Genomic DNA, 26,067 nt, shown 5'->3' on the forward strand with positions numbered 1-26,067 from the left:
CGCCGTAGCCATCAGCGGCGGCTGGCCCTGGCGTTTCCCGGGAACTTGCAGGGCGGGCGGCAACGGCGGGCTTCTGCGCCCCACCGCTGGTGGTAGAAGCACCAGTGGTCATTGGGCCGGGGGTTAGTGGGCTCTGCGGCCGGGCCTGGACTGGTTTGCTGCCGGGAGCGTGGCTGGGTGATCTGTGCGATGGACGCCCCGCTCACCTTTTTGGCGTTCCACAGCAAGTCCGCCCGGGCTGCCACCTTCCGGGGGTCACTGAAATCCGCGTCGGACAGCAGCAGGCGTATGTCCTCGGGCAGCTGCTCCAGGAATGCCTGCTCAAACATGAGGCCTGTGTGTCCCTCGGCCAGAGACAACATCTCATTCATTAAAGCCGATGGAGGTCTGTCGCCCAAGCCATCCAGGTGCAGTAAACGGGCAGCCCGCTCGCGCCGTGAGAGTCCGAAAGTCCTGAGGAGCAGGGCTTTGAATTCCGTGTACTTGCCGTCTGCCGGGGGCGACTGTACGAACTCCGCGACCTGGGCAGCTGTGTCCTGGTCGAGGGAGCCCACCACGTAGTAGTAGCGGGTGTCTTCTGAGGTGATCCGGCGAACGTGGAATTGGGCTTCGGCTTGCTGGAACCATAGGTCCGGGCGCTGTGTCCAGAAACCCGGCAGTTTCAATGAAACCGCATGAACAGAGGCGGCGTCGGTCATTTCTGGTCCAAAAATCGTTTGGACCGTCGGGGTCACCAATTGTAGCGGTGTGCTACAAACAGCGCTAAAATTACGACACGGAGTCGGTAACTGCAGTCGAAGGAAAAACTTTATTCGAAAACTTCAGCCTCACTTTTAAGCCTCTGTCAACCGGCCCCCCATGGCGAAGAGGCTCCAAAGCTCTGTGCTCGCAAACCCCCGTAGGCTATCTAATTGTGAGTCGGTTCGCATACGCTAGGAAATGAGCCGCCACAATATCATCATTGGATAATTTGCATCGATATGCTTTTGCATTTTATTTATTTTAAGTGCATAAGTCAGTTGAAAGATTTTACCATACTTCCTGTTCTGACACACACACACACATCACTTCAAGGGTCTTCAGGTTTTTTGAGGAGATTTTGCCAGATGTTTGCTCTTTAAGTCACTTGATATTGTCAGCTGTTTGATAAGGCCACCTAGAAGTCATTTGGGACTTGGACCATATTTGTTTTAGGAATTTTGATAGATTCCCTCCTACTTCTGTAATAACAGGAGAGTTCCGGTCATATCTAATAGGACTTAAAAGTTCAAAGTAAATTTACTATCAACATATGTATACATATAAAACAAATTCCAAAGATAGGCTTTAAAGTTATTTATACCACAGAAAGAGACGTTTATTCCTACACATCAGTGTTCTGTGTTCTGCACATTTTCTTCACTTCACTGAATCAGCATCACCTTCTAATCTCTTTCCCACTGTCACATACCCTGCGACGGGTTAAAGAACCAGCAGAAATCGAAAACACTTTGGAGTCTGGTATTGCTAATAACTAATAGTGTTTATGAGTAACTACGCAATACAGTACTATAAATGCAGATATATCAAACAGGTTAGCAATGATATATATGTACGGAAGTGTGGAAATAGGAACAAAACTAGGCTCTTTCAAACCTAGGCATGGATCGATATAGTCTTACGATGATGAAGAGAGTTCAGTTCAGTTTAAGGTAGTCAGTTGAGTAGCGTTGGAGGGAGAGAGAGGTGAGCAGTGAGCTGATGCCGTCGATCTTCTCGTTGTCTTCCGAAATCCTGTTGTGGTCACCGACTGTGACCATAACGCATGCGACCGTTCTTCAATGGTGGAATTATCACCCAGGCAAGGATGGACACACAAATAATTCCCCACCTGTCGCACCTTTTCACACTGCGAGAGCCACTGATCGATTTCCCCGAATCGGTCCTCCAAAAACCCACCCTCACGTGGGCACAACAAAGCTCGTTCAGTGTCCGAAACCGTGTGTCTGTCTGTGTATCAGCGGATCTGGTATTTATCGCCACATGCTGGACACCAGCTGTCCATCAACCTGCTCCGCCCTCCTCTCTCTGTAAGAGTTTTACAAGCAGGCAAGTGTCCTTGTGGAAAGGTAAACAAGCTTGTAGAGAAAACATAACATCAATCTTTCGAGCAGTCTCTGTCTGTCTCTCTCTCAGTGCATTGGACGCCTCTCTCTTAATAGCAGCACAGTTCATAGCGTCAATTTTGGACCCCATCACCAACTAGGGTCATTTCTGGACCCTGTCACACCACCTTGTGTTTATCTCCTTCCCCTTACATGTACCTCAAAGTCACAGTAAATGTATTATCGAAATAATATATGTCATGATATACTACATGAAAGTGGGAACTAATGGGGAGAAATAAAAATATGAAATCTACAGAAAGGAGAGATGAACTTGCATGAAGGCCAACTTATACGAAGCCAATGAAGGTTACATTGTACACTGCCAATGGTACACAGAAGCTGTTTTTATTTCAGTCAAGTTTTAATTCACAAACTATCTACCATAAAAGTCTGATAATCTACGATCTAGCAATTGGAAATTGTGGTGAGCCAGATGCTGAACCAGGTTCCCACTCTCCCTCTAGCATACTAGGATCCCAGTTCCTGTACTCACTTACCACTTGCTGGAGCCCTAGATTTCATATTCCTTTTCAATTCATCTGATTCACTAGAAAAATTAATTATCATATTATGTAAAATGCTTCTTAAAAAAATAGTGAATTAAAAGCTTGTTGAGGTATTGTGAAATCTGCCAATTTGGCCCAATAAAGTCCTGATCATGTTAGATTATTGCAGTTTTACTGTGAATTTCTGTGATGAACAAAATAATACACAGCAGATGAATTGTGGAATTATATCTAGACAAATAAAGTCAATCTTTAAGCTTTTTATCTTTCATTTGTATCTTGAATATAAATATACTTGGTTAAGCAAGAATGCACATACTGGCAAATTTGTCTTTTAATTTTAGTTATTTCAGAGCTCATATGGGATTTTTGCAGTATTTTAAGCAATTTTCTGTTTTGTTACTAATGAAATTGTTTATTTTTGTTTCAGAATTGGGTTTTCTTGACCAAATTTTGTTTCCTACCTGAAAATGGGCAGATCAGTTACCATATAAGATATCCCATGGTAAGTGGAGGCACCAAGAGACTGCTGATGCCAGTATCTGGAGCAACAAACAATGTGCTGGAGGAACTCAGCATGTCAAGCATCATCTGTGGGAAAAGAAACTGTCAACGTTTTGTGTCCTGATGCAGGGTTCTGACCGGAAACATTGACTATACTTTCCCCTCACTGATGCTGCATGACCTGCTTAGTTAATCCCGCTCAGCTGTTTGTTACCCCAAGTTAAGTGCTAAATTAAAGCAACCTGATGTTTTGGTATTTGTGAAAAAGACGGGAAATCCTGAAGTATACCAGTGAACCGATTGACTAACAGATCCAGCAGTGAACCAACTGGTTAGTTGGCCCAGCAGTGCGTGAAGTAACTTAAAAGAAATTTATTTTTTTTAAATTTCTCTATATACCTTTGTATTTTTTGACTAATTTAATGTTCTGTCCAGTACAACTAAATATTAGAGTTAGCTTAGGAGTGATTTTAATCAATTAAGCTTTTACTTGCCTGAGCTCTCTGCTTTTTTGTATCACACACAAAATATGCTGGAGGATCTCAGCAGACCAAGCAGCATCTATGGAAAAACAGTACATTCAAAGTTTCGGGCTGAGATATTTGGATTTCCAGCATCTGCAGATTTTCTCTGTTTCTGCTTTTTTTTAATCTCCATCTGTGAAAATCATTTCCATGTCACCTTGCGGTATGCTTGCTTACTGCTCCAAAGGGTCATTAACTGCATTGTCTGGAACCTACTCCAGACTGAGTTGGTACAGGCTGAGTACATCATCATCAGCATCGGGTGCCGTGCCCAGTTTGAGCTTTGACTGCCATGACCCACACACTCCTGTTTCGGGCCAAGTGGATCAGTACATTGGTATCCATTTCCAGTTCTCTGGCTGCTGTCTACATCGTCATTTGTCTTTGCCTTTAGTACACCTTTTCCAAAATGCTTGGGGCTGGTCGTGTTTCAGATTTTGGAATATATAATGACTAGCTTGGGATTGCCATCATTTCGGATTCTGAATTTATGTGCTGCTGGTAAGAAGTCTTTATCTCACACTTGTTCATCACACATATGTTCTTAACAGCTTCTACTCCAGGACAGCTTCTTCCAACAGGCTCTCAGAATGATTAATTCACATTGATACATCTGTATTTCTAAGCTATATTGACTTCTGTATATGTTTTACTGTACATATTATTTATTTCAAATTACTGCAATTTGCAGATTGCACATTCAGACATAAATATTTTTACTCTTCATGTACGTAAAAAATAAAGTCGATTCAATTCTATTCAACAATAAAAATTATTATATATCATTAATGTAATGAAACTATAATGTGTGCAAGGTAACAAAAACAGCACAGCAGCATTGGGAGAATACCTCAATCAGCTGTTGAACATCAAACAGGCTTTCAGTCTCCTCCTACAATGCAGTGTTTTGATTAAAAGGTTACAGTACACTGTATTTGTAGTTTACTCTTTTAGGTTTCATGTAAGGTATAAAGCAATCAGCTTCGCAGGCTTGTTCTGATGTTAGTTTCATCAGTGATGATCTTTGCAAACTTATCAATGAATGTCTCTGCTGCTTCGTGACCAGCAGATGCTTGACCTTTAAAAAAAATTTTAAATCTTAAAAAATTTAATTCTGTACCTTTTCTTAAATTTCTGCAACCAGCCTGCTGAACATTCATAGTTAAGTTCAATTTTCAGTTTGCTGTGATAGGTCTTTGCTTGATTCTTGATCAGCGTAACATTAAGGGGCATATGTTCACTCCAACGCTGACCAATTCACTCTTTCAAATCACGATTGAGACCTTCATTTTTCACTTTAAGCAGTGTTTTTCTATTTTTTATTAACTTCTGTTGATTATATACGTGAGGTCACTTCACTGAACTGTCTGGTGTGCAGAGACTTGCACAGTACCTTGGAGCCTTCCCAGTGCCTTCTGGAGTTTTCCATTTGTGACATCATGTCAGGCTTTAACAAAGTCAGATTTTGGAATTTTGGCTAAAGGGTACTCAACCTGTACGGATTTCCTGAATCTTAATATAGTTTATAAAACAATAACTTTCGAGCAGCTGGATCGTACAAAATGAGGCAGATCACTGGTTTCACTCAATGCTCCAGTGACTTGAGGTGGGTAGAAAACTAATCAACCATGCAGCCAATTCAAGTTAAAATCCCCACCTCCTCCCCTGCAAATTTTGATGTTTTTAGTTTGGTACATGCTCACTTTTTGTCTTTTTAATACTGACCAGCCATTTACTTTAGAAGAGAACTGTTTAGAGAATGAATGTACCAAAAAAAATTATATTTAGTGTAAGTGATTGCAGTTCTTAGATTTTCTTCATTTATTCCACGGTAGCATTTGATTTCCACTGCAGGTAGAAATTGTGATCAGTGACAAACCTAAATTTAGAAAGGGCTTCCGTACACAGGGCACGCTAAAGCAGTGAGAGTGGTTCTATTTTAGTAATATTGAAAAAATAAAATGATTGATGAAATCCAAAATGAACTTATTTAAAATTGCCGTTCACATACCGGTTTGCTAAAAACGACAGTAGTTAAACTAGTTCACTCCAATAACTGTCTGTATTGTCCAGGATTCACCACTAGCAGGTGTGTTAGAGCAACCCAAGGTCTCTGTAACAACGATAAGGAATCTAATTATGAAAAATCAAATTTGCAGTAGATCATGTTTGTAGGATATCATGCAGTCTGTTATATAATAATATATTGTAAAATATTTGTTTGAAATATAAAAAAATTAACATTTCTATTATGTATTAAAATTATTTCTGAAGGAAAAACATGAAGTAAATTTGCTATTTTACTATGATGAAAAGAATCAGTGGCGCTCTGTGTACAAAAATAACTCAAAGGTAGGTCTGGCAACAAAACGTAGTTGAATTAAACATATCAGTAAGAACAGATAAACTATTTTACTGTTGGTAAAGTAGCTTTTTCAGAAGCAAGTGAAAACAAGGCCTGCGAGCAGTACACACACAGTGTATAGTGCACTTATTTAACACACATTTCCTGCCGCAGAGTGTTAAATGTCGCACTCTGTGTCAGCAGTGTTTGGAGTTCTGGCAAGAGTTTACAAAGACCTGATGCAGTTTCCAGGCCTTAGAGGTTGCAAGGATTGTTGAGGATGTTGTCTCTTAGATCAAATTCTCACTATGTGCAAGGTTTGTTGATTGCTCATATTGTAGTTGTGTGTTCCTACAGATAGGGAATATCAGGATATTGAAAAAATAGCAGCAGGAGTATAGTAATTCCACATGGTCTGGTACAGCAGTTTGAATACACAGGAAAGCAAGAAGCTGCAGAGGGTAGTGTAACCCCATTACAGAGCCAGCAATACTAGGTTCAATTCCACAGTTCTCTGTAAGGAGTTTGTCAGTGTTCAATGAACAAAGTCTTCTAATTTTGTCATTTTACCAACAAATAAACAATAAAGTTTAAGTATTTACACTCTAATATATAAATAGTTAGTATGACTGTATTACGAAAACTAGTGTTGCCATAACTTTGGGCTGAATATGAACCCTCATGCACTGCTCCTTTTGGCCATTCCTCCAGATCTTGTCTTTGCTTTGAGGTTCATTTTCTTGCAGGTGTTCTTTGTGGGACAAAGAAATGCATTAGAGTTGATGAAAAACTGCACACAAAGACTGACAAACAGTCAATGTGCAAAGGAAGACAAACTGCAAATACAGTAAATAAATAATATTGAGAACGTGGGTTGTAGAGTCGTTGAAAGTTAGTTTATAGGTAATGGAAACCGTTCAGAGTTGAAGTGAATGAAGCTATCCACACTGGTTCAGGAGCCTGATGGTGAAGGTTCATAACTGTTCCTGAACCTGCTGGTGTGTGACCTCAGGCTCCTGAATCTCCTTCCTGTCGGCAGTAGCGAGAAGAGGGTGTGTCCCGGATGGCGAGTGTCCAAGATGAAATTCTGCTTTCTTGTGGCAGTACTCCTTATAGATGTGCTCAATCCTGGGGATTGGAATGATGCTTGGAATTCTGTGGAGTCTTGCTGGAGTAAATGACAGGGAAAGTATTATCTACCTAAATGGCGTCTCTTAAAGTTTGAGCCAAGAACATTTTGTCAGGAGCAGCAGGGGCATATTTGATTCAGTAAGAATTTGCAGATAAGGATCATGAACTGATCGAGATTTCCCTATCAGGGATCTTGAGACATTTTCTAACACCTGAGCTGCTACTGTGAATAAATCATTGTACGTAGTGTACACCGGTGGACCTATTGCTTAGTGATATTGGTCCATGGCATAAAAAAGTTTGGGAGCCCCTATAAACTATTTCGTCCAATTTCTCGACAAAGCCCTGCAATTCATGACCATCAAAAAGAGCTATTCAATTTACTTGCAAGGTCCTGGAAAAACAAAGACATACTGAAAATCGAAGAAGTAGAGCAGTTCAAATTGATGCAGAAAATGATGGTAATAGTCAGTTAGTCAGTGTTTGTAGAGAGAAAAACAGCTAAGAGTTTAGGTGTGTAACGTTTCATCAGAACTGGAAATACTTCAGAGGGGGAGTAACTTTTAGGAAGACGGTTGTTGCATTGTTAGCTATTTTAATTTTGACCTTTGACACAATCAATTTCTTCCCATTCCACTGTCATGCCCACCTCAAATTTTTATGCCTCATAAGCTTGTTTTATTTCTAATGTTATTTTTTTGGTGATAGTTAGTGGCCATTGACCTGAAACTTAAACTTTATTTTTCTCTCTATAGTGTTCCTCTGTTCAGTCGCTGCCGGTTGAATATTTCTGTTTTTATATCGCGTTACCTTTTTCTGTTATTCATACTCACTTTAATCTGAAAATGTTCAATTAGAGCTGTTGGAGTAAAGAAGCAATGGCTGCCACTGGAAATAATCAGCTGTTGAACCTCACTCATGACTTTCCGTTGTCTGGTTGCCTGGTATGTATTCAGTATTTATCTGTAGTATGTGCACTGTGATGAATGGTAAATGAAGAAAAGCAAACGTTTTTTCATCATGTAGAGTAGGTAGCATATATGGGGAAAAGGTGGGAGGAATCATTAACAACGACAAAAAAGTGACTGTAGCCGTGTGATTCAAATTTTTAACAGCATAATCGAAGAATCCTTCCCCCTCAGACATTTTTCCTACCCTCTTCCATCAGGCAGAAGATACTGAATTTTGAAAGCATGTAGCAATGGGCTCAATGCATCTATCCTGTTGTTATAAGTCTATTAAATGGCTCTTTTATAAGATAAGAAGGCCCCTTGATCTCACAGTCTACCTCATTATGATCTTTCACATTGTTGTTCACCTGCACTACACTTTATTTGTGGCTGTTATACTTTATTCTGCATTCTCTTGTATGTTTATCGTGTTTTACCTCAATGCACTGTATGATGATTTGATCTGTAAGAACACTGCAAGGTTTTCACTGTCTTTCAGTACATGTGACAATAATAAAACAATTTCAGTTCGAGGAATGAATGAGGATAGTTAAGAGGAATTTAAGATTGACCACACTAACAGATATAGTCTACAGTCCATGTAATGTAACAAAGAAGAGATATGCACATTAAGTAGGGCAAAGAGCAAAATACATGCAGTTATCAAGGCTGTGAAGCAACAATATAGGGAGGATTCACAACGAATAGCACACGTGACTTGTGGTGAGGGCTGCATACCATCGCAGATGTCAAAGCCAAACATTGTGGTGCCGCCAACATCGCAGCCTCTCTCCCAGATGAGCTCAATCACTTTTACACTTGGTTCGATGTCGCTAACTCTGAGCCTCCGAGGAAAGCCACCGCTACAACCTGCAACCTGGTCATCTCTTTCCATCGAGTGGACAGTCGCAAGGCTGCGGCAAGGCTGCGCAAGACGGCATCCCAGGGCGAGTACTCAGGGTGTGTGCAGCACAACCAGCTTACAGATATTTTTAATCTCTCCCTCTCCCAGTGTAGTGTGCCCTCCTGTTTCAAGTTATCCACCGTTGTCCCTGTACAAAAAAAGACCAAGGTAACATGCCTAAGCGACTGGTGTCCTGTCACACTCACCTCAATAACAAGCAAATGCTTTGAGAAGCTGGTCAAGGATTACATCTGCAGCTTGCTACCAACCAAACTGGACCGCCTACGATTTGCTTACTGACACAATGAATTGACAGCTGATGCAATAGCCACAGCTTTACATACCGTCCTTACACATCTGGAGAAGAAGGATGCTTGTGTGAGAATGCTGTTCTTGCTCTGCAGTTCAGCATTCAACACCATTGTTCCATCCAGGCTCGACAAGAAGCTCAGAGACCTTGACCTTGACCCTGTCTTGTGCAGCTGGATGCTGGACTTGCTGTCAGATCACCGGCAGGTGGTAAGAGTGGGCTCCCTCACCTCCCATCCTCTGACTCTCAATACAGGGGCCCCTCAGTGCTGCATACTGAGTCCCCTCCTTTACTTCCTGTTTACCCATGACTGTCTTGACACCCACAGCTCCAATCTGCTAATTAAATTTGCCAATGACACTACATTGATTGGCCTTATCTCAAACAATAACAAGGTGGCCTACAGGGAAGGAGTAACCTCTCTGACACAGTGAGGTCAAGAGAACAATCTCTTGCTCAATGTTGCAAAAACAAAGGAGCTGGTTGTGGATTACAGGAAGAATGCAGAAAGGCTAACCCTTATTGGCATCAATAGATCTGGGCTTGAGAGAGTAAACAGCTTCAAGTTCTTCGGCATCCACATCACCGAGGACCTCACGTGGTCTGTACACACCTGCTGTGGTGAAAAAAGCACAATAGCACCCCTTACACCTCAGACGGTTGAGGAAGTTTGGTATGGACCCACAGATCCTAACAACAACTGAGAGCATCCTGACTGGCTGTATCACTGCCTGGTATGGGAACTGTACCTCCCTTAATCACAATGCTTTGCAGAGAGTGGTGCGGTCAGCCCAGCACATCTGTAGTTGTGAACTTCCCATGATTCAGGACGTTTACAAGGGCAGGAGTGTAAAAAGGGCCCATAGGATCATTGGGGACTTGAGTAACCCCAATCACAATCTATTCCAGTTGCTACCATCCGGGAAACGGTACCACAGCATAAAAGCCAGGACCAACTGGCTCCGGAACAGCTTCTTCCACCAGGCTGTCAGACTGATGAACTCATGCTGATTTGAGTGTACTCCAACAACACACAAAATGCTGGTGGAATACAGCAGGCCAGGCAGCATCTATAAGGAGAAGCACTGTCAACATTTCAGGCCGAGACCCTTCATCAGGAGTGTACTCTATATTACATTGACTGTTGTATTTATTATAAATTACTACGATTGCTCATGGAACATTTAGATGGAGACATAAATCTTTATCTTAACATAAAGATTTTTACTTCTCACGTATGTGAAGGATGTAAGAAATAAAGTCAATTCAATTCAATAATATCAATGGTCGATCTCAACAAGCTAGAAATTACTGTCTCAAAAAGACAAATTAAGGGAATAGAGTACTGGAGATTCAGCAGGGAAGCATTTGCAACTGTATCTACTAATGCCAATGAATTAGAAAAGATGTGAAAATCGAGTAAAGCAACATTGTTTATAATGTAAATAATTTAAATCCGTAATTGAGAAGAATGTACAGCAGATGTGACAATGTTCTTTAAGAGGGTGAAAACTTGAAAAATTAGAGGAGATAATAACATAACACAAACAATATTGGTAAACTAAAAGAGAAACCTTTGTAACCTATTCAGCCCAAGATGAATATTATTTCTTACTGCACATTATGCCCTTGGCGTTTAGGGTAGCAGTGAAGGTCCTCCATCTCTGTCTGTCTTCGGCTATTGCCTCTATTGTGCTCCAGGTGAGGTTCGGGGTCCTCATTCCTACCTCTATGGTACAGCACCATTGTCTTTGGAAATCTTTCAGGATAAATATGTTCCACTTTAAAAAAAACAACTGGACGCCAAAAGCTTACAGGTAAATAAAGACACAAGGATGAGATGGCATAGTATTAGAGCAGGAGAGAGCGTGATAAGAGGAAATACAAAATGAGCAGTAGAAAAGTCAGAGGAGCATGAATATAATATTCTACATCTACATAAATTACATAATTATGAAGGAACAATGGTTTGGGAATAAGACTATTAAGACATAGACAGGATCAAAACACAGAATGTAACAGCAAAATAGCAGAAATGTTAAATAATTATTTCAGCTTTTGTATTTACCAGGGGACAAGTCAGAGGGATGTAAGATAATGAGATCTATCAAATGGAAATTGGGTTATTTTCTCATTAATGAAGAGAACTCAATGGAATTGGATGGAAGGATGAAACCTCTTTTTCTTCTTGGCTCAGCTACTGTCTCTGTAACGTTCTCCTTCGCGTGTCACGAACGCCGAATTTAACGTCGAGATAAACCACAGTTAATAAGAACCAGATCACAGCAAGATTAACCATTTACTGTTCACTCTTCACATTAACATATGGTGAAAACTGTTGATAAAACAATACAAGATTGATACAGTATTTGTTCCTTCCTTAATATCACATTTCAAGTGTAAATACTTGCAAAGGTGACTATAACTACATTACACTAAGGTGCAGTATACAGGGAGAGTTTACCTGCTCCATTGACTACTTTAAATACACTTCCATGCAAACTATCCGCAACTCTTTAACTAACGAAAGCATAAACATTATCGACCGTCGTTACTTCTAACAGGATCGGCATTAACATCTTAGTTCAATATATCGATTATCTATTAACTTACAGCGTTGCTCTCACTGTGATTTCTCATGCCTGCAAAACAACTTCTGCTCGGGTCTGCCTCGTGGTGAGCCCCCACCCTCGCGCTAATTTCAAACCGGTGTTTTCCCACAAGACGCGGCGAAACCGGATGTGACGTCATCGCATGCCGATATATTTTACATGCAATGAATATACTTTAAACACTTCTAATTCGAACTAGAAAATACTATCGAATGAATTACTAAGCGAAAATATTATAAACTAAATAACTGTCGTAAAGACAGCACACTCCCCGCTTGACCTTCGTAAGGTCACAATGAGCAGAGTACAAAACTTAGTCTCTTAATCAGTCATTGGGTAGTAGAATAACTTCTGTAACTGGCCTTTGGTAAATTTTCACATCGCCTTGGTCGGTAGTCTTCAATTCGATCTTCCTGACATGTCCATCCCCGCTAGGGAATGTAGCAATGATTCTGGCCATTGGCCAGCTGTTGCGGGCGATTTGCTTGTCCCTGAGCAGGACTAAGTCTTCAACTTGAAGATTCCTTCGGGGTTCTGTCCACTTTTGTTTATGTTGCAACAAAGGTAGATATTTTTGTCTCCAGCGAGGCCAGAACTGATTTGCCAGAGCCTGGACTTGTCTCCATTGCTTTGTGTACAAATCCTTGTCTGAGAAGTCTCCTGGTGGAGGAGGTGCTCCTGCCTTCTGCGTAAGGAGCGTTGATGGCGAAAGTATAAAGGGGTTTTCTGGGTCAGAAGACACAGGTAGGAATGATTGTGCGTTTATAATGGCTGTGACCTCTGCCATTAGGGTGCACAGTACCTCGTGGGCCAATCGGGTGCGTTGCTGCATCTCAGGTTTCCTTTTCTGGGTTTTCCGTAAGGACGTGAACCGTTTGACTGCCTGCTCTTTGTTATCTGGTGAGCGCTGGCGTGGTTCTCTGAAAGGCAATGGGGCAACCCCATTATTTGCTTCATCTCTGAAGACCTTGGTGACTTTGGGTTTTAAAGAAATGGTATCTTGAGCTGATTGTGCAAGTTTGTTTCCGTGCTCGGTTTGAACGAAGACTGACTGACCTAGCGTCTCGTCGGTTACTTTACGCCTGGTAATGTCTTGTTGTGCTTCTTTAGGGTACACCTCAGTGAGGCAGATCTTGGAACAAGAACGGCTTGACTGAGTTTGACCGCAAACTTCTGTACAGTTCGAGCTGACAATTGTTGTCCTGGAGTGAACCTCTCCCTCCCCGCCGTCCTGTTGTGGGGGTGAAGGAGCGTTGTCGGTTCATTCATTCTTGACTTCATCACGGAGCCGTGAGGGTAAATTTCCTTCCTCGTATGGATGTGATGCAATCGTGACTCTCTGAGGTTCCTCGTAGCTGGGGAAGTTATCGAATATGTATGGAGAGGGGAGACGAGTCTGCCTGTCTATTTGAGATTGTACATAGTCGCTTGTGCGTTCCAGTCTGGTCCTTTCTAAAGTAGATCTTGCTTCGGTCAGATCACATGACCCTTCAGCTTCTTCTATGTACTCTGCTTCCACCGTGGCAGCTTCTTCTTCTCTTTCTAGCTGCAGCACTTGCAACTCTGTCGAAATTTTTGCCATTTCCAACTGGATTTCGGCTTCTCTGGCGGCCTCTTCTCTTTGTCTGGCAGCCTTTTCGGCTTCTCTGGCGGCCCTTTCTTTCTGGATTTCGGCTTCTCTGGCAGCCTCTTCTCTTTGTCTGGCGGCCCTTTCTTTCTGGATTTCGGCTTCTCTGGCAGCCTTTTCTTTCTGGATTTCGGCTTCTCTGGCAGCCTTTTCTTTCTGGATTTCGGCTTCTCTGGCAGCCTCTTCTCTTTGTCTGGCGGCCTTTTCGGCTTCTCTGGCGGCCCTTTCTTTCTGGATTTCGACTGCTCTGGTGGCCTGTTTCATTTTCAAAACTGCTTCTTGTTTGGCGTAACGCAGTCGCACCTTAGCGGCTTCTACCTTGGCTCTTGCCTGTGTGGACTTACTTGATGTCGTTCTACTGCCCTTGTTGCTGGGCGCCATCGACTTGATCCCAGATCGAGCTGACATTGCAGCACTTGGAACACCTGATAACGCCTGGGTGGGCTTACTTGATGTCGGTTTACTGCCCTTGTCGCTGGGCGGCGTCGACTTGATGCTGGATTGAGCTGACATTGCAGCACTTGAAACACCTGATAATGCCGCTTTTTCACTGTAACGTTCTCCTTCGCGTGTCACGAACGCTGAATTTAATGTTGAGATAAACCACAGTTAATAACAACCAGATCGCAGCAAGATTAACCATTTACTGTTCACTCTTCACATTAACATATGGTGAAAACTGTTGATAAAACAATACAAGATTGATACAGTATTTGTTCCTTCCTTAATATCACATTTCAAGTGTAAATACTTGCAAAGGTGACTATAACTACATTACACTAAGGTGCAGTATACAGGGAGAGTTTACCTGCTCCATTGACTACTTTAAATACACTTCCATGCAAACTATCCGCGACTCTTTAACTAACGAAAGCATAAACATTATCTACCGTCGTTACTTCTAACAGGATCGGCATTAACATCTTAGTTCAATATAGCGATTATCTATTAACTTACAGCGTTGCTCTCACTGTGATTTCTAATGCCTGCAAAACAACTTCTGCTCAGGTGTGCCTCGTGGTGAGCCCCCACCCTCGCGCTAATTTCAAACCGGTATTTTCCCACAAGACGCGGCGAAACCGGATGTGACGTCATCGCATGCCGATATATTTTACATGCAATGAATATACTTTAAACACTTCTAATTCGAACTAGAAAATACTATCGAATGAATTACTAAGCGAAAATATTATAAACTAAATAACTGTCGTAAAGACAGCACAGTCTCTTTTGTTTTTGACTTGAGTGTGGATAGACAGCTGTGCCAAGGAAACTTTATATTTCAAAATCAAACTTGATTTTCTTTAAATTATATAAAAGTGAAAATATATACAAAGGAAGAAACAGTGAAAAAGAAAGCAAATGCGTTCATGATCATTGCATTCAGTTGTGTAAACTTTTAAAAAGAAAAATATTACCACCATGCCGGTCGTGTGACTCCCCTGGGGAGATATGCCCTTTTCATTGTTATATTCTATATATTCTCTGATATTAAATGGAATAATTGAACTATTGTTCGAGGGGCTTCCCCACTCAATTCTGGCCCTCCGTGTGCAGAAGTAGAAGGAGCCTATGCTGCGGTCTTTTCTCACAGAGCCTTAGTGTTGGCTGCACTAAGTTTTAGTGCAGTCCATATGTACTTCTGCAGCCAGTCAGAAGTATTCCCTCACAAACAAGTTTCAGTCAGATTAAAGAGTGTCTTTCACTGTCCTTTCAGCAGCACTTGATGTCTGTCTCAGTGTGTATCCTTGGGAACAGTTCAGGTTTATAGGCGTCTGACTGTACAACCAAACAAAGCAATGTTCCTCCAGACCATGGTGCATCCACACAACATATTCCCTCACACAGCTCATAAACCAAACTTCTATATGATAAATAAGTTAATAAAATGTAATTCAAAATGCAGCACAGGTGAACAGTAAACTATACAGTAAACGGCTGGCTATCCTGGTGACGAGACCTCAGTGGGAGCAGGCTATTCATTAGATTGACAGCCTGAGGGAAGAACTTGTTACCCAGTCTGGCTGTCTTAGTTCTGATGCTTCCATACCTCCTTCCTGATGGTGCTGTGTCAAGGAGATTGTAAGATGGGTGGTAGGCTTCCTCAACACTACTTTGGGTCCTTCGTCTGCAACGCTGCCAGTAAGTGTGACAAATAGGGAGGTGGGAGACCCCTTGGATCAGAGAGTCTTCTGTTATGGAGCTACTGGGGATGGGCTGGGACCGGGACATTGATCCTTGTATCCATCATCACACCCTCTGGGAAGAGGTGGGTGACAGTCTCTCCCTCATCACTTCCTGAGAATGACATGTGTTGGGGATGTTATGCCATATGTACAGGTAGGATCTGTCTGGGCGGCCCCTTTCAGTGTCAGCCAAGCGGGCTCTTGGTGCATGTTGGTGAGATCTATCAATGAGCTGTTCTGCCAAGATGGTATGGACATTCTGTCGTGTCTCTGTCCCACAGTGTCTGTAGTTTGTTCCAGGCTGACCTCTGACTGATGGATTTGTGGTCAAAGGCATTTACTTGGAGTTACTGTTCCACGAAGGGTGGATGTTGCTGGATGTTGGTGGTAATGGGGCCAGGCTGATCTTCTGCGAAAGCAGGGACGGGTAGAACTTCAGCACTCAGTGGTGCCTATGTACTTTGGGTTCACACGCTGGCTGACGGAGCCTAACACAAACCTGATCATCAGGATGAAAGCAACGTGGGAACACTTTTGTCCTTATTCTCTGGACTTGTGCATGCAATCATTGGAATCCATCTCAGACCTCCAGCTAAACTGGTTAATTACCAAGAAAGAAGAGCAAGGAACAGTCCACACCTGTGGCAGGTATGGCAGTCCTAAGAGCACATCACACCTGAAAACTAGGTTCTTGCCAATTACTGAGAGAGAACACTATCTTCATATAACCAATTTTTGTTTGACTTTTCCAGCCTATTGCCGATTCTTGTCACGGGCTTCAACCCCTCTGAACCAGATCCCCAGCACCTTCAAGCAGTAATTTGGGCTAGTGACCTCTCTCTTTCTGCAATTGACTCTGACTCCCGATGACACATGGAATAGGTCTCAGATGCTGATCAATCTGCAGACTGATCATGGATCCAAGCAGAAGACGAGGGCTTTGTCCATGTACAGGAGGGTTTTGACTACCGCACTCCACTGCCTGGCAGCATCACCCATCGTATGCTCTTGTCCGTCCTGATGGACTCAGCAAAGGGTTCCATGCAGCACATGAAGAAGACGGGGAGAGTGAACAACCCTGCCTGACTCCAGACTTCATGGGAATCTATTTATCTCTCATTCATCAATTTGGACTGCACCATGGATTTCTGTGTAGAGCATTTGGATCTACAATAATTTCTGATTCTAACCCAAAACTTGATTTTTGAGAGCATGTACGTTATGTTTGTGTATGATAACTCCAGTATCCAGGTCCAAGCTGACCTGACCATGCATCCCTGACCAGAGATTTTCCTGAGACAAAGAAGACTACAGATGCTGGGAATCTGGGAAAACACACACGCACGCACGCACCCTTTCAGTTGTTAAACCATGAAGAAAAAAGAAGGGATTTAATTATTATAAATACAAATTGCAACATGCTTACAGAATCAAGGAAGAGAATAAAGAATTGTAGGCCTACCTAAAAAATGTTTTAAAATACGTCCTATTTTAAAACATTTACCTGCAATTACAGTCTACACAGCAAGAAAGTTAGGTGACCAGGAACTATGGGTTATTATACCATTGAAAAATACACAGTTCTTTCAAAATGTTTCCATGTATTTTACCATGAAAATAGTTGATAAATATCTAAACCTCATAAAGCCATTGAGCTCTTCTCTCTTGATTACATTAGGGAAGAGTACAAAATGGCACATCCTATGGGTTCACTGACAACGCATTCCGGATTACTTACTATGTTCAGCTATGCGTACATATAGTCCAGAACTTCTGAATGTGCAGCAGTGGTAAATACGGACAACTTTCCCATCAATCCAATCGGAAAATCCATCCTTATAAACATGCCCTTGTGAATTAATGCAAAGAAAAGTGTAAAAACTCTCAGTAATATCTTTGATAGTTTCTTTTATATTCTTCTCTCGTGCAGGTGATAGATATGAATGGAATGAATTACACAGATTGTCAAAAAACACTCAACTTCCATTCAGCAAGGGAGAGATGGTGGTTCCTTGCAGTCAGTAATTGTAGGGTATGAACTTCATTTTCTACACTGATTACCAGATGCAAATCAAGCTATTGTTAGACTGTAAGGAAAACCTGTAATTTATATAATCCATTTAAAATCCATTTAAAGTGAGCACTTCCCCTGCCATAGGAGAGAGATGATATGCCAGGGTTCCCCACCCAGGGTCTACCAAACCCTTGCTGCTCCATGGCAGCAAAAAGATTAGGAACCCCTGGGGTGGTTGAAATGCCTTGGGCATCAAGCACATTCGGTAAGCTGATGACTTTGCTCCTTGGCTGGGATAAATGCTCAGAAGATACCAGCTTCTCTTCCTGGGGCACTCAGATGGAAAATCAAAGGACTTCATCAAATTATTTTTAATATGATAAAACTGGTTATTCTTTCACTGTTCTCCTTTTAACCTTGTATTTATAAGTGAAAAGGAGAGCTATATAGTGGGAATGGATATGTTGCTGTCAGTAAGGTTGAAATGAAGATCATTAAAATAAAGATAAGTATATCTGACAGGGGTTAGTGGATTTGATGTTGTGGAAAAACAAGAAGGACATGGCCGTGGTGCTAAAAATATGAGTTAAATGAAGAAAGGTTTTTGGTGCTGTGGTCAAAACAAGGAATATGTTCTTTGTTCCTTGGGATACTTACTGTGATTCAAACTGAGAGGAGGTACTGAACTTTAAGAGCACAGAAGCAGGAACAGGGGTGTCAGCACTTAAACCCACACCAGCTTTCACTAGGATCGTGTCAGATTCTCACTCTTCACATTTCTGATGAAGTGTCTTTGACCTGAAATATTAACTGTTCCTCTTTCCACAAATGCTTCCCGATGTTCTGATTTCTCTTCAGCATTTCTTATTGTTGTGTAGAATTGCACTTGCTTTCATAGTAACCAGGGATTTAAGATCATTAGTAGTTTGTGAAGCAGCTTAAAGTGTTATAAAGCTTGTTAAGTAAGTTCACTTTCTTTGTTTCTGTAGTTGGTATGTGTGTCTGTGTGGCTAAATTTGTAAAATCCACATCCTGTTCTTGACTATACGAAAGGCTAAATAAAGTTAGTTGTGCATTGTTGTGCAAGTTAGTTGTGTAATTGTTTATGTCAATTTCAAATAATATAAATTGATGTATTTAAAGGCGACTACAATGCTTATAAAAACATTCTGACTTCAGTAAGATTGTGCTTGGATGCAACTACTGTTTGGCATTTTTTTAAATGTTTGCCATTATATTCTTTGCTTTTTAATTAGGGTGGAGGAATACAATTGGAATACCAAATTAAGATGTTGAATGGAAAAAGTTTATGGAGAAGACATTTTTCTGCCAATCAGATAGGTAAGAGTGCTCATTATTGTTTTTAGTTGTTTTATGGATGTGGTCAAACTAAAGATGCTCTTTATCCTTCCATTTTACAGGAATTCTTGAAGTACACACGCTTTCAGTGTTGTTATTCGTAATTGTACTTGGAGTCTGTATATATTTTGCTTGTAAGTAATCCGCTGTTACAAACTAATGTATTTGCTGTAGCTTTATAATGAGAACAATTATATGCAATAGCTTTATAATGAGAATAAGCCTTTCAAAACTTTTTTGTAGATTATTTGAAGAGAAGACATTTACTGCATTCAAGCTATCAAATGCTAATGGCCTCTATAGGAATAGAAGGTGAGACTTCTGTAAATCAGTGAAGATAATGTATGATAATTGTGTTCAGCATGATTAACAAAATTTATATTTACTACTGTATGTTTTTGCTTATCAATTAAGTTACTTTATAATAAAAAGAGCCCAGAATTTATGTCTTATATCTTGCCTAATTGAGCTTGTACCATTTTCCTGCATTTGGCCCACATCTCTATAACTTTTCTATCCATGACCCTGTCCAAATATCTTTCAGATGTTGTCATTGTACCCGCCTCTGCCAGCTTGTTCCATTTACACACCACCCTCAGTGTGGAAAAAGTTACTTCTCCTATTTGCCTTCACTCAGGCATCAAAATCCGGCTGCAGCCCTTGTCAACAACATGTAGCTTTGTATTGTGCCCTTAAATATTGAAATGGTTGTATGCTCTAAAATAAGGTAAGGGTATTGTCGATGGCCAAGATAAATTAACTACAGAGGTCTCTGTTTGTAACTGTAGCTATTCACAACAGGGTTCTATTGCATAATTCAGGTTCTAAAAACATGCTGCTTTTGAAAGCAGTACTCTCATTGTGCAGGCTCAAGTGATGACATTTGTACTAAATAGAGGCAAATGGTGCATAAGTCACTTTGAAAATACACATGTCTATAACAACACTTTTGTTGTTAACTGATAAAGCCAGTTATGGATAGAGTGGTGAATGTTTCAACATGCAAGATATATACAATTTATTATTTCTTTCTAGCTCTAGGCCATTTCTTCCTATGCATTCAATTTGGCATTTATGCACGAAATGGTGTAGATTGTGAACCTGTCAAAATAATCGGTAAGCAAGTCATATTAATGCATGATGTGAACATTTAATTTTCATTATGCAGCTCTGTCCAAGAGCTGTGACTTATTTACTGTCCGTTATACTGTTGGTGTTTAGAGCGGCAATGGAAGTCCTCCATCTCCAGCAGTATTCAGGGCTTCCTTCATCATGTCGGTAGCTTCCTCGCAGTTTCCAATACTGTCAGTCATGCCATTCCCAGGCGGGGGCCTCAGGAATACCGTCACACTCAGATGTGGAAGGTTTCGTCATTGCTGTTTCCATAACATTTTTGTTTTACCAGTCACGGTTGTTAGCCCTGAGCTGAACCCTGAAGCTGGAGGACTCTGAGTCTGACCTCTACTCTTTGACCTGTTTGGCATGGATGACCCCTCCAAGAGCCAAAGAATAAGGTCCTGACTGTGGCCAACATTGCTGTCTGGATTGAGACACACAATCCTTCAAATCACAAGGTGGTAGTCCTCTTGGAGGTGTCAGAGCTACGAATCTACCAGCTGTGTGCCACCATCTGGTACTGAAATTGCAAGTCCCTACAAAGGATTGCGTGTACTGCTGAGGGAATCATCAGGGCCTCCCACTTGAGATATTTGTCAGGAACACTGATATGCAGGACCCTTATCATCATCAGTGATCTCGCCGATCCATCTCTTTGACCCCCACCATTAGGCAGAAGGTACCATAGCATTTGGAAAAAAAACAGTTTGGATGAAAAACAGTTTCTTCCCCAAAGCCTTAAGACTACTGAACTCCCTGCCATCACCTAGGTCTCATCATGTATGAAGCAACAATAATGTTATACTGTTCACTTTTTAACTTGTATCGTACATGCGGACATAATGTTGGTGCGGTCTTTCATTGATTCTATTTGGTTATTATTCTATTATGGATTTATTGGGTGTGCCTGCAAGAAAATGAATCTCAGGGTTGTATATTGTGACATATATGTACTTTGATAATAAATTTACTTTGAACTTTGAACCTTATTATTTGTTAATTTATTGTGGCAATATTACTTTATGTATTACTGTGCTGTGAACCTTTGTCTGGAGGAACATTGTCTTGTTTGAGGTAATACATGTGTATGGTTCAATGACAATAAATTTGAACTGGAACTTGAGCATTACATTACAATTGTAACAATACAAGTGGTCTGAAAATTGAATCATGCAGGATCAGTATAGAAATGTAAATTGACACATGTCCATGGTACAACATTTGGAAGGCATATTTAATATAAATTTATTTGGAAGTATTGATACGTGTAGTTAAAACACCAGAAAGGACACAAATACACATCTTATCTATTCTTTTGCTAATATTGTTAAATCATTTCTTTATGCATGGTCTGATATTGCCAGTTTTTCCTTTTATCTTTCATTTATTTCCTCAGGACGCTTGTTGCTGGTGATTAGCTATTTACTGCTTGTCCCAATGCTGCTTCTCATGAGCCACGGATTTACAATTACAAGGTGAAAATCATTCATATACAAGTTAGTCAAAACAATACAGATTTGTGTCAATATTTAAAGATACTAATAATATTGAACTGGCATTCCATATCCAATGAATGTCTGTCATAAAAAAAGAGGTCAGGCAGCAGAAAAGGAGGGAGAACTGAGATAGAATTTTCGGCCAATGACTTTCATTAGAACTGGGAAGAGATATGAATAAAGCCTGTTTTAATTTGCAGAGAATGTGGGGGGAGGGGGAGCAAAGGGAAGGTCTGTGATGGGGTAGGGCCAGAAGTAAACAGGAGATGGAAGTGGTAGTGATGCTGCTGCTGGGTGGAAGGAGAATGGTAGTGGTAAAGAGCTGGTTCATGCTCGTGGAACCCCCCACCCCCACCCCCACCAAAGGACAGCCACCATTGTAAGAAGTTACTGGTGCAGAGGAATGAATCCATGAAAATACACATACTTCGGAGTTAGCCAGTTAGTAACGGGCTTTGAGGAAAGTTCCAATTGCAGCTGGTGTCTTTCACTCAGACCATGAGTCAGAATCAGGTTTATTATCACTGGCATGTGTCGTGAAATTCAGTGCAATACGTAATGTAGGATAATAAATGAATAAGTAAAACAATGACAGTATATGTATATTGACTAGATTAACAATCGTGCAAAAACAGAAATAATATATATTAAGAAGTGAGGTAGTGTTCACAGGTTAAATATCCATTTAGAAATCGGGTGGCAGAGGGGAAGAAGCTGTTCCTGAATCACTGAGTGTGTGCCTTCAGGCTTCTGTACCTCCTTCCTGATGGTAACAGTGAGAAAAAGGCATGCCCTGGGTGCTGGAGTCTTTAACAATGGTTGCTGCCTTTAAAGATGTCCTTAATACTTTGTAGGCTAGTACCCAACATCGAGCTGACTAAATTTATGACTCTCAGCAGCTTCTTTCGGTCCTGTGCTGTAGCCCCCCCGCCCCCCCCCCCACCATACCAGACAATGACACAACCTGTCAGAAGGTTCTCCAACGTACATCTATAGATGTTTTTAAGTGTTTTTGTTGACATATCAAATTTCTTCAAACTCCTATTGAAGTATAATTGCCTTCTTCATAGCTGCATTGAATTGTCAGGACCAGATAGGTCCTCAGAGATCTTGACACCCAAGAACTTGAAGCTGCTCACTCTCTTCACTTCTGATCCCTCTATGAGGATTGGTATGTGTTCCTTCATCTTACCCTTCCTGAAGTTCACAATCAGCTCTTTCATCTTACTGATGTTGAGTGCAAAGTTGTCACTGTGACACCACTCCACTAGTTGGCATATCTCACTTCTGTACGCCCTCTCATCACCACCTGAGATTCTACCAACAATGGTTGTATCATCAGTAAATTTATAGATGGTATTTGAGCTATGCCTAGCCACATAGTCATGGGCATAGAGAGAGCAGAGCAGTGAGCTAAGCACACACTCCTTAAAGTGAAGCATTTGACTATTCAGCAATGAGCTCCATTGTTTATGTGCACATTCTAGACTGGTTTAATTATAATGGTGTAGCGGTGTGCTACACGCAGCGCTAAAATTACGACACGGAGTCGGTAACTGCAGTCGAAGGAGAAAACTTTATTCGAAAACTTCAGCCTCACTTTTAAGCCTCCCTCAACCGGCCCCCCATGGCGCAGAGGCTCCAAAGCTCTGTGCTCGCAAACCCCCGTAGGCTATCTAATTGTGAGTCGGTTCGGATGCGCCAGGAAATGGGTCGCCACATAACCCCGCCCCCCCCAGAACCGGCGATACACCCCCCAATGTCCACAGTCTGGGCCAGAACCTGCTTGGGAGGTCGGCCTCTGCGCCGAGGCGCCAGAAACTCGGCCGGTTGCGCCAGGTCCACATGGGCCGGTTTGAGGCGGTCCACCGTGAAAACCTCCTCTTTCCCCCCAACATCCAGCACGAACGTGGACCCGTTGTTCCGGAGCACCATAAACAGCCCCTCGTATGGCCGCTGCAGCGGCGGCCGATGCCCGCCCCTTCGTACAAACACAAACTTACAGTTCTGTAGGTTTTTGGGTACGCAGGTCGGGTGCCGCCCGTGCTGTGAAGTGGGTATGGGGGCCAGGTTACCGAGCTTCTCGCGTAGTCTGCCCAGGACTGCTGTGGGTTCCTCCTCTTGCCCCCTTGGGGCTGGTAGGAATTCCCCGGGGACGACCAGGGGCGCGCCATATACCAACTCAGCCGACGAGGCGTGCAGGTCGTCCTTGGGTGCTGTGCGGATGCCGAGTAGGACCCAGGGAAGCTCGTCCGCCCAGTTGGCTCCTCGCAGGCGGGCCATGAGGGCCGACTTCAGGTGACGGTGGAAACGCTCCACTAGCCCGTTCGACTGTGGGTGGTAGGCAGTTGTGTGGTGCAGCTGAGTCCCCAAAAGGCTGGCCATAGCTGACCACAGGCTGGAGGTGAACTGGGCGCCTCTGTCGGAGGTAATGTGGGCTGGTACACCAAAGCGAGATATCCAGGTGGCGATCAGGGCTCGGGCGCAAGATCCGGAGGTGGTGTCGGTGAGCGGGACCGCCTCTGGCCATCTTGTGAACCGGTAGGTGCCGCGCTCCGACGATATCCACATGAATGTGGTCGAAACGCCGGTGGGCGGGATGGAACTGCTGCGGTGGGGCTTTGGTGTGCCGCTGCACCTTGGCCGTCTGGCAGTGCATGCACGTTTTGGCCCATTCACTGACCTGTTTGTGGAGTCCGTGCCAAACGAACCTGCTGGAAACCATCCGGACAGTTGTCCGGATGGAGGGATGCGCCAAGTTATGAATGGAGTCGAAAACGCAGCACCGCCATGCTGTCGGGATGACGGGACGGGGCTGGCCGGTGGCGACGTCACAGAGTAGGGTCCTCTCACCCGGGCCTACGGGGAGGTCCTGGAGCTGCAAGCCGGAGACTGCGGTTCTGTAACTCGGAATCTCCTCATCCGCCTGCTGCGCCTCTGCCAGTGCCTCAAAGTCTACCCCTTGGGAAAGGGCATGAACGGTAGGGCGAGAGAGCGCATCCGCCACGACATTGTCCTTACCTGAGACGTGCCGGACATCCGTCGTGTATTCAGAGATGTAGGACAGGTGGCATTGCTGGCGGGACGACCAGGGGTCGGACGCTTTCGTAAACGCAAAGGTAAGCGGTTTGTGGTCCGTGAACGCGGTGAAGTGCCGACCTTCTAGGAAGTACCTGAAATGCCGGATTGCCAGGTAGAGCGCCAATAGATCCCGGTCGAAAGCACTGTACTTAAGCTCGGGTGGTCACAGGTGTTTGCTGAAAAACGCCAGGGGTTGCCAGCGACCTGCGATGAGTTGCTCCAGCACCCCACCGACTGCCGTGTTTGATGCGTCCACTGTGAGGGCGGTAGGGGCGTCCATTCTGGGATGTACTAGCATTGCGGCGTCCGCCAAAGCTTCCTTCGTTTGAACGAAAGCGGCGGCGGACTCCTCGTCCCAGGTAATGTCCTTGCTCGGACCCGACATCAGGGCGAACAGGGGGCGCATGATCCGGGCAGCTGAAGGGAGGAAGCGGCGGTAGAAATTGACCATACCTACGAATTCCTGAAGGCCTTTGATCGTGGTCGGGGAAAGAGGCGGACCGCATCTACCTTAGCGGGCAGAGGGGTTGCCCCGTCTTTAGTAATCCTGTGGCCCAGGAAGTCAATGGTATCGAGTCCGAACTGGCATTTGGCGGGGTTGATTGTAAGACCGTACTCACTCAGTCGGGCGCAGAGTTGACGGAGGTGGGACAGATGCTCCTGACGACTGCTGCTGGCTATGAGGATGTCGTCCAAATAGATGAACGCGAAGTCCAGGTCCAGTCCCACCGCGTCCATTAACCGCTGGAACGTCTGTGCGGCATTCTTCAGGCTGAACGGCATGCGGAGGAACTCGAAAAGGCCGAAAGGGGTGATGAGAGCCGTTTTGGGGACGTCGTCAGGATGCATCGGGATTTGATGGTACCCTCGGACGAGATCTACCTTGGAGAAGATCCGTGCGCCGTGCAGGTTTGCTGCAAAGTCCTGAATGTGCGGCACAGGGTAGCGGTCCGGTGTGGTAGCCTCGTTCAGCCTGCGGTAGTCGCTGCACGGTCTCCAGCCCCCCGTCGCTTTGGGCACCATGTGCAGGGGGGAGGCCCATGGGCTGTCGGACCGCCGGATGATCCCCAATTCCTCCATCCTCTGGAACTCCTCCTTCGCCAGTCGGAGCGTCCGGGGGAAGCCGCCGAGCGCGGGCATGGAGGGGTGGTCCCTGGGTCGGGATGTGGTGCTGTACGCCATGCCTGGGCATGGCCGCTGTGAACTGCGGTGCCAGAACCGATGGGAACTCCGCCAGGACCCTGGTGAAGTCGTTG

At 43.3% G+C, this 26,067-nt stretch overlaps 1 protein-coding gene across 3 annotated transcripts in view; it reads left to right on the top strand.

The window, feature by feature from the left end:
- The window catches only part of LOC132407081 (transmembrane protein 145-like), a 74,177-nt gene that overhangs the window by 20,609 nt on the left and 27,501 nt on the right, over nucleotides 1-26,067 (top strand). Inside the window, exons 2-9 of one of the 3 annotated variants that reach the window (XM_059993381.1) lie at nucleotides 3,084-3,158; nucleotides 8,014-8,100; nucleotides 17,676-17,777; nucleotides 19,016-19,100; nucleotides 19,181-19,252; nucleotides 19,362-19,430; nucleotides 20,154-20,234; nucleotides 21,631-21,709. In XM_059993381.1, coding sequence (XP_059849364.1) covers nucleotides 3,084-3,158; nucleotides 8,014-8,100; nucleotides 17,676-17,777; nucleotides 19,016-19,100; nucleotides 19,181-19,252; nucleotides 19,362-19,430; nucleotides 20,154-20,234; nucleotides 21,631-21,709 — 650 coding nt within the window. The remainder of the gene's footprint in view (nucleotides 1-3,083; nucleotides 3,159-8,013; nucleotides 8,101-17,675; nucleotides 17,778-19,015; nucleotides 19,101-19,180; nucleotides 19,253-19,361; nucleotides 19,431-20,153; nucleotides 20,235-21,630; nucleotides 21,710-26,067) is intronic. The other 2 variants (XM_059993368.1, XM_059993373.1) reach the window with 2 other exon arrangements.

This window comes from Hypanus sabinus, chromosome 2, assembly GCF_030144855.1.
Source record: "Hypanus sabinus isolate sHypSab1 chromosome 2, sHypSab1.hap1, whole genome shotgun sequence".
Lineage (NCBI taxonomy): Eukaryota > Metazoa > Chordata > Chondrichthyes > Myliobatiformes > Dasyatidae > Hypanus > Hypanus sabinus.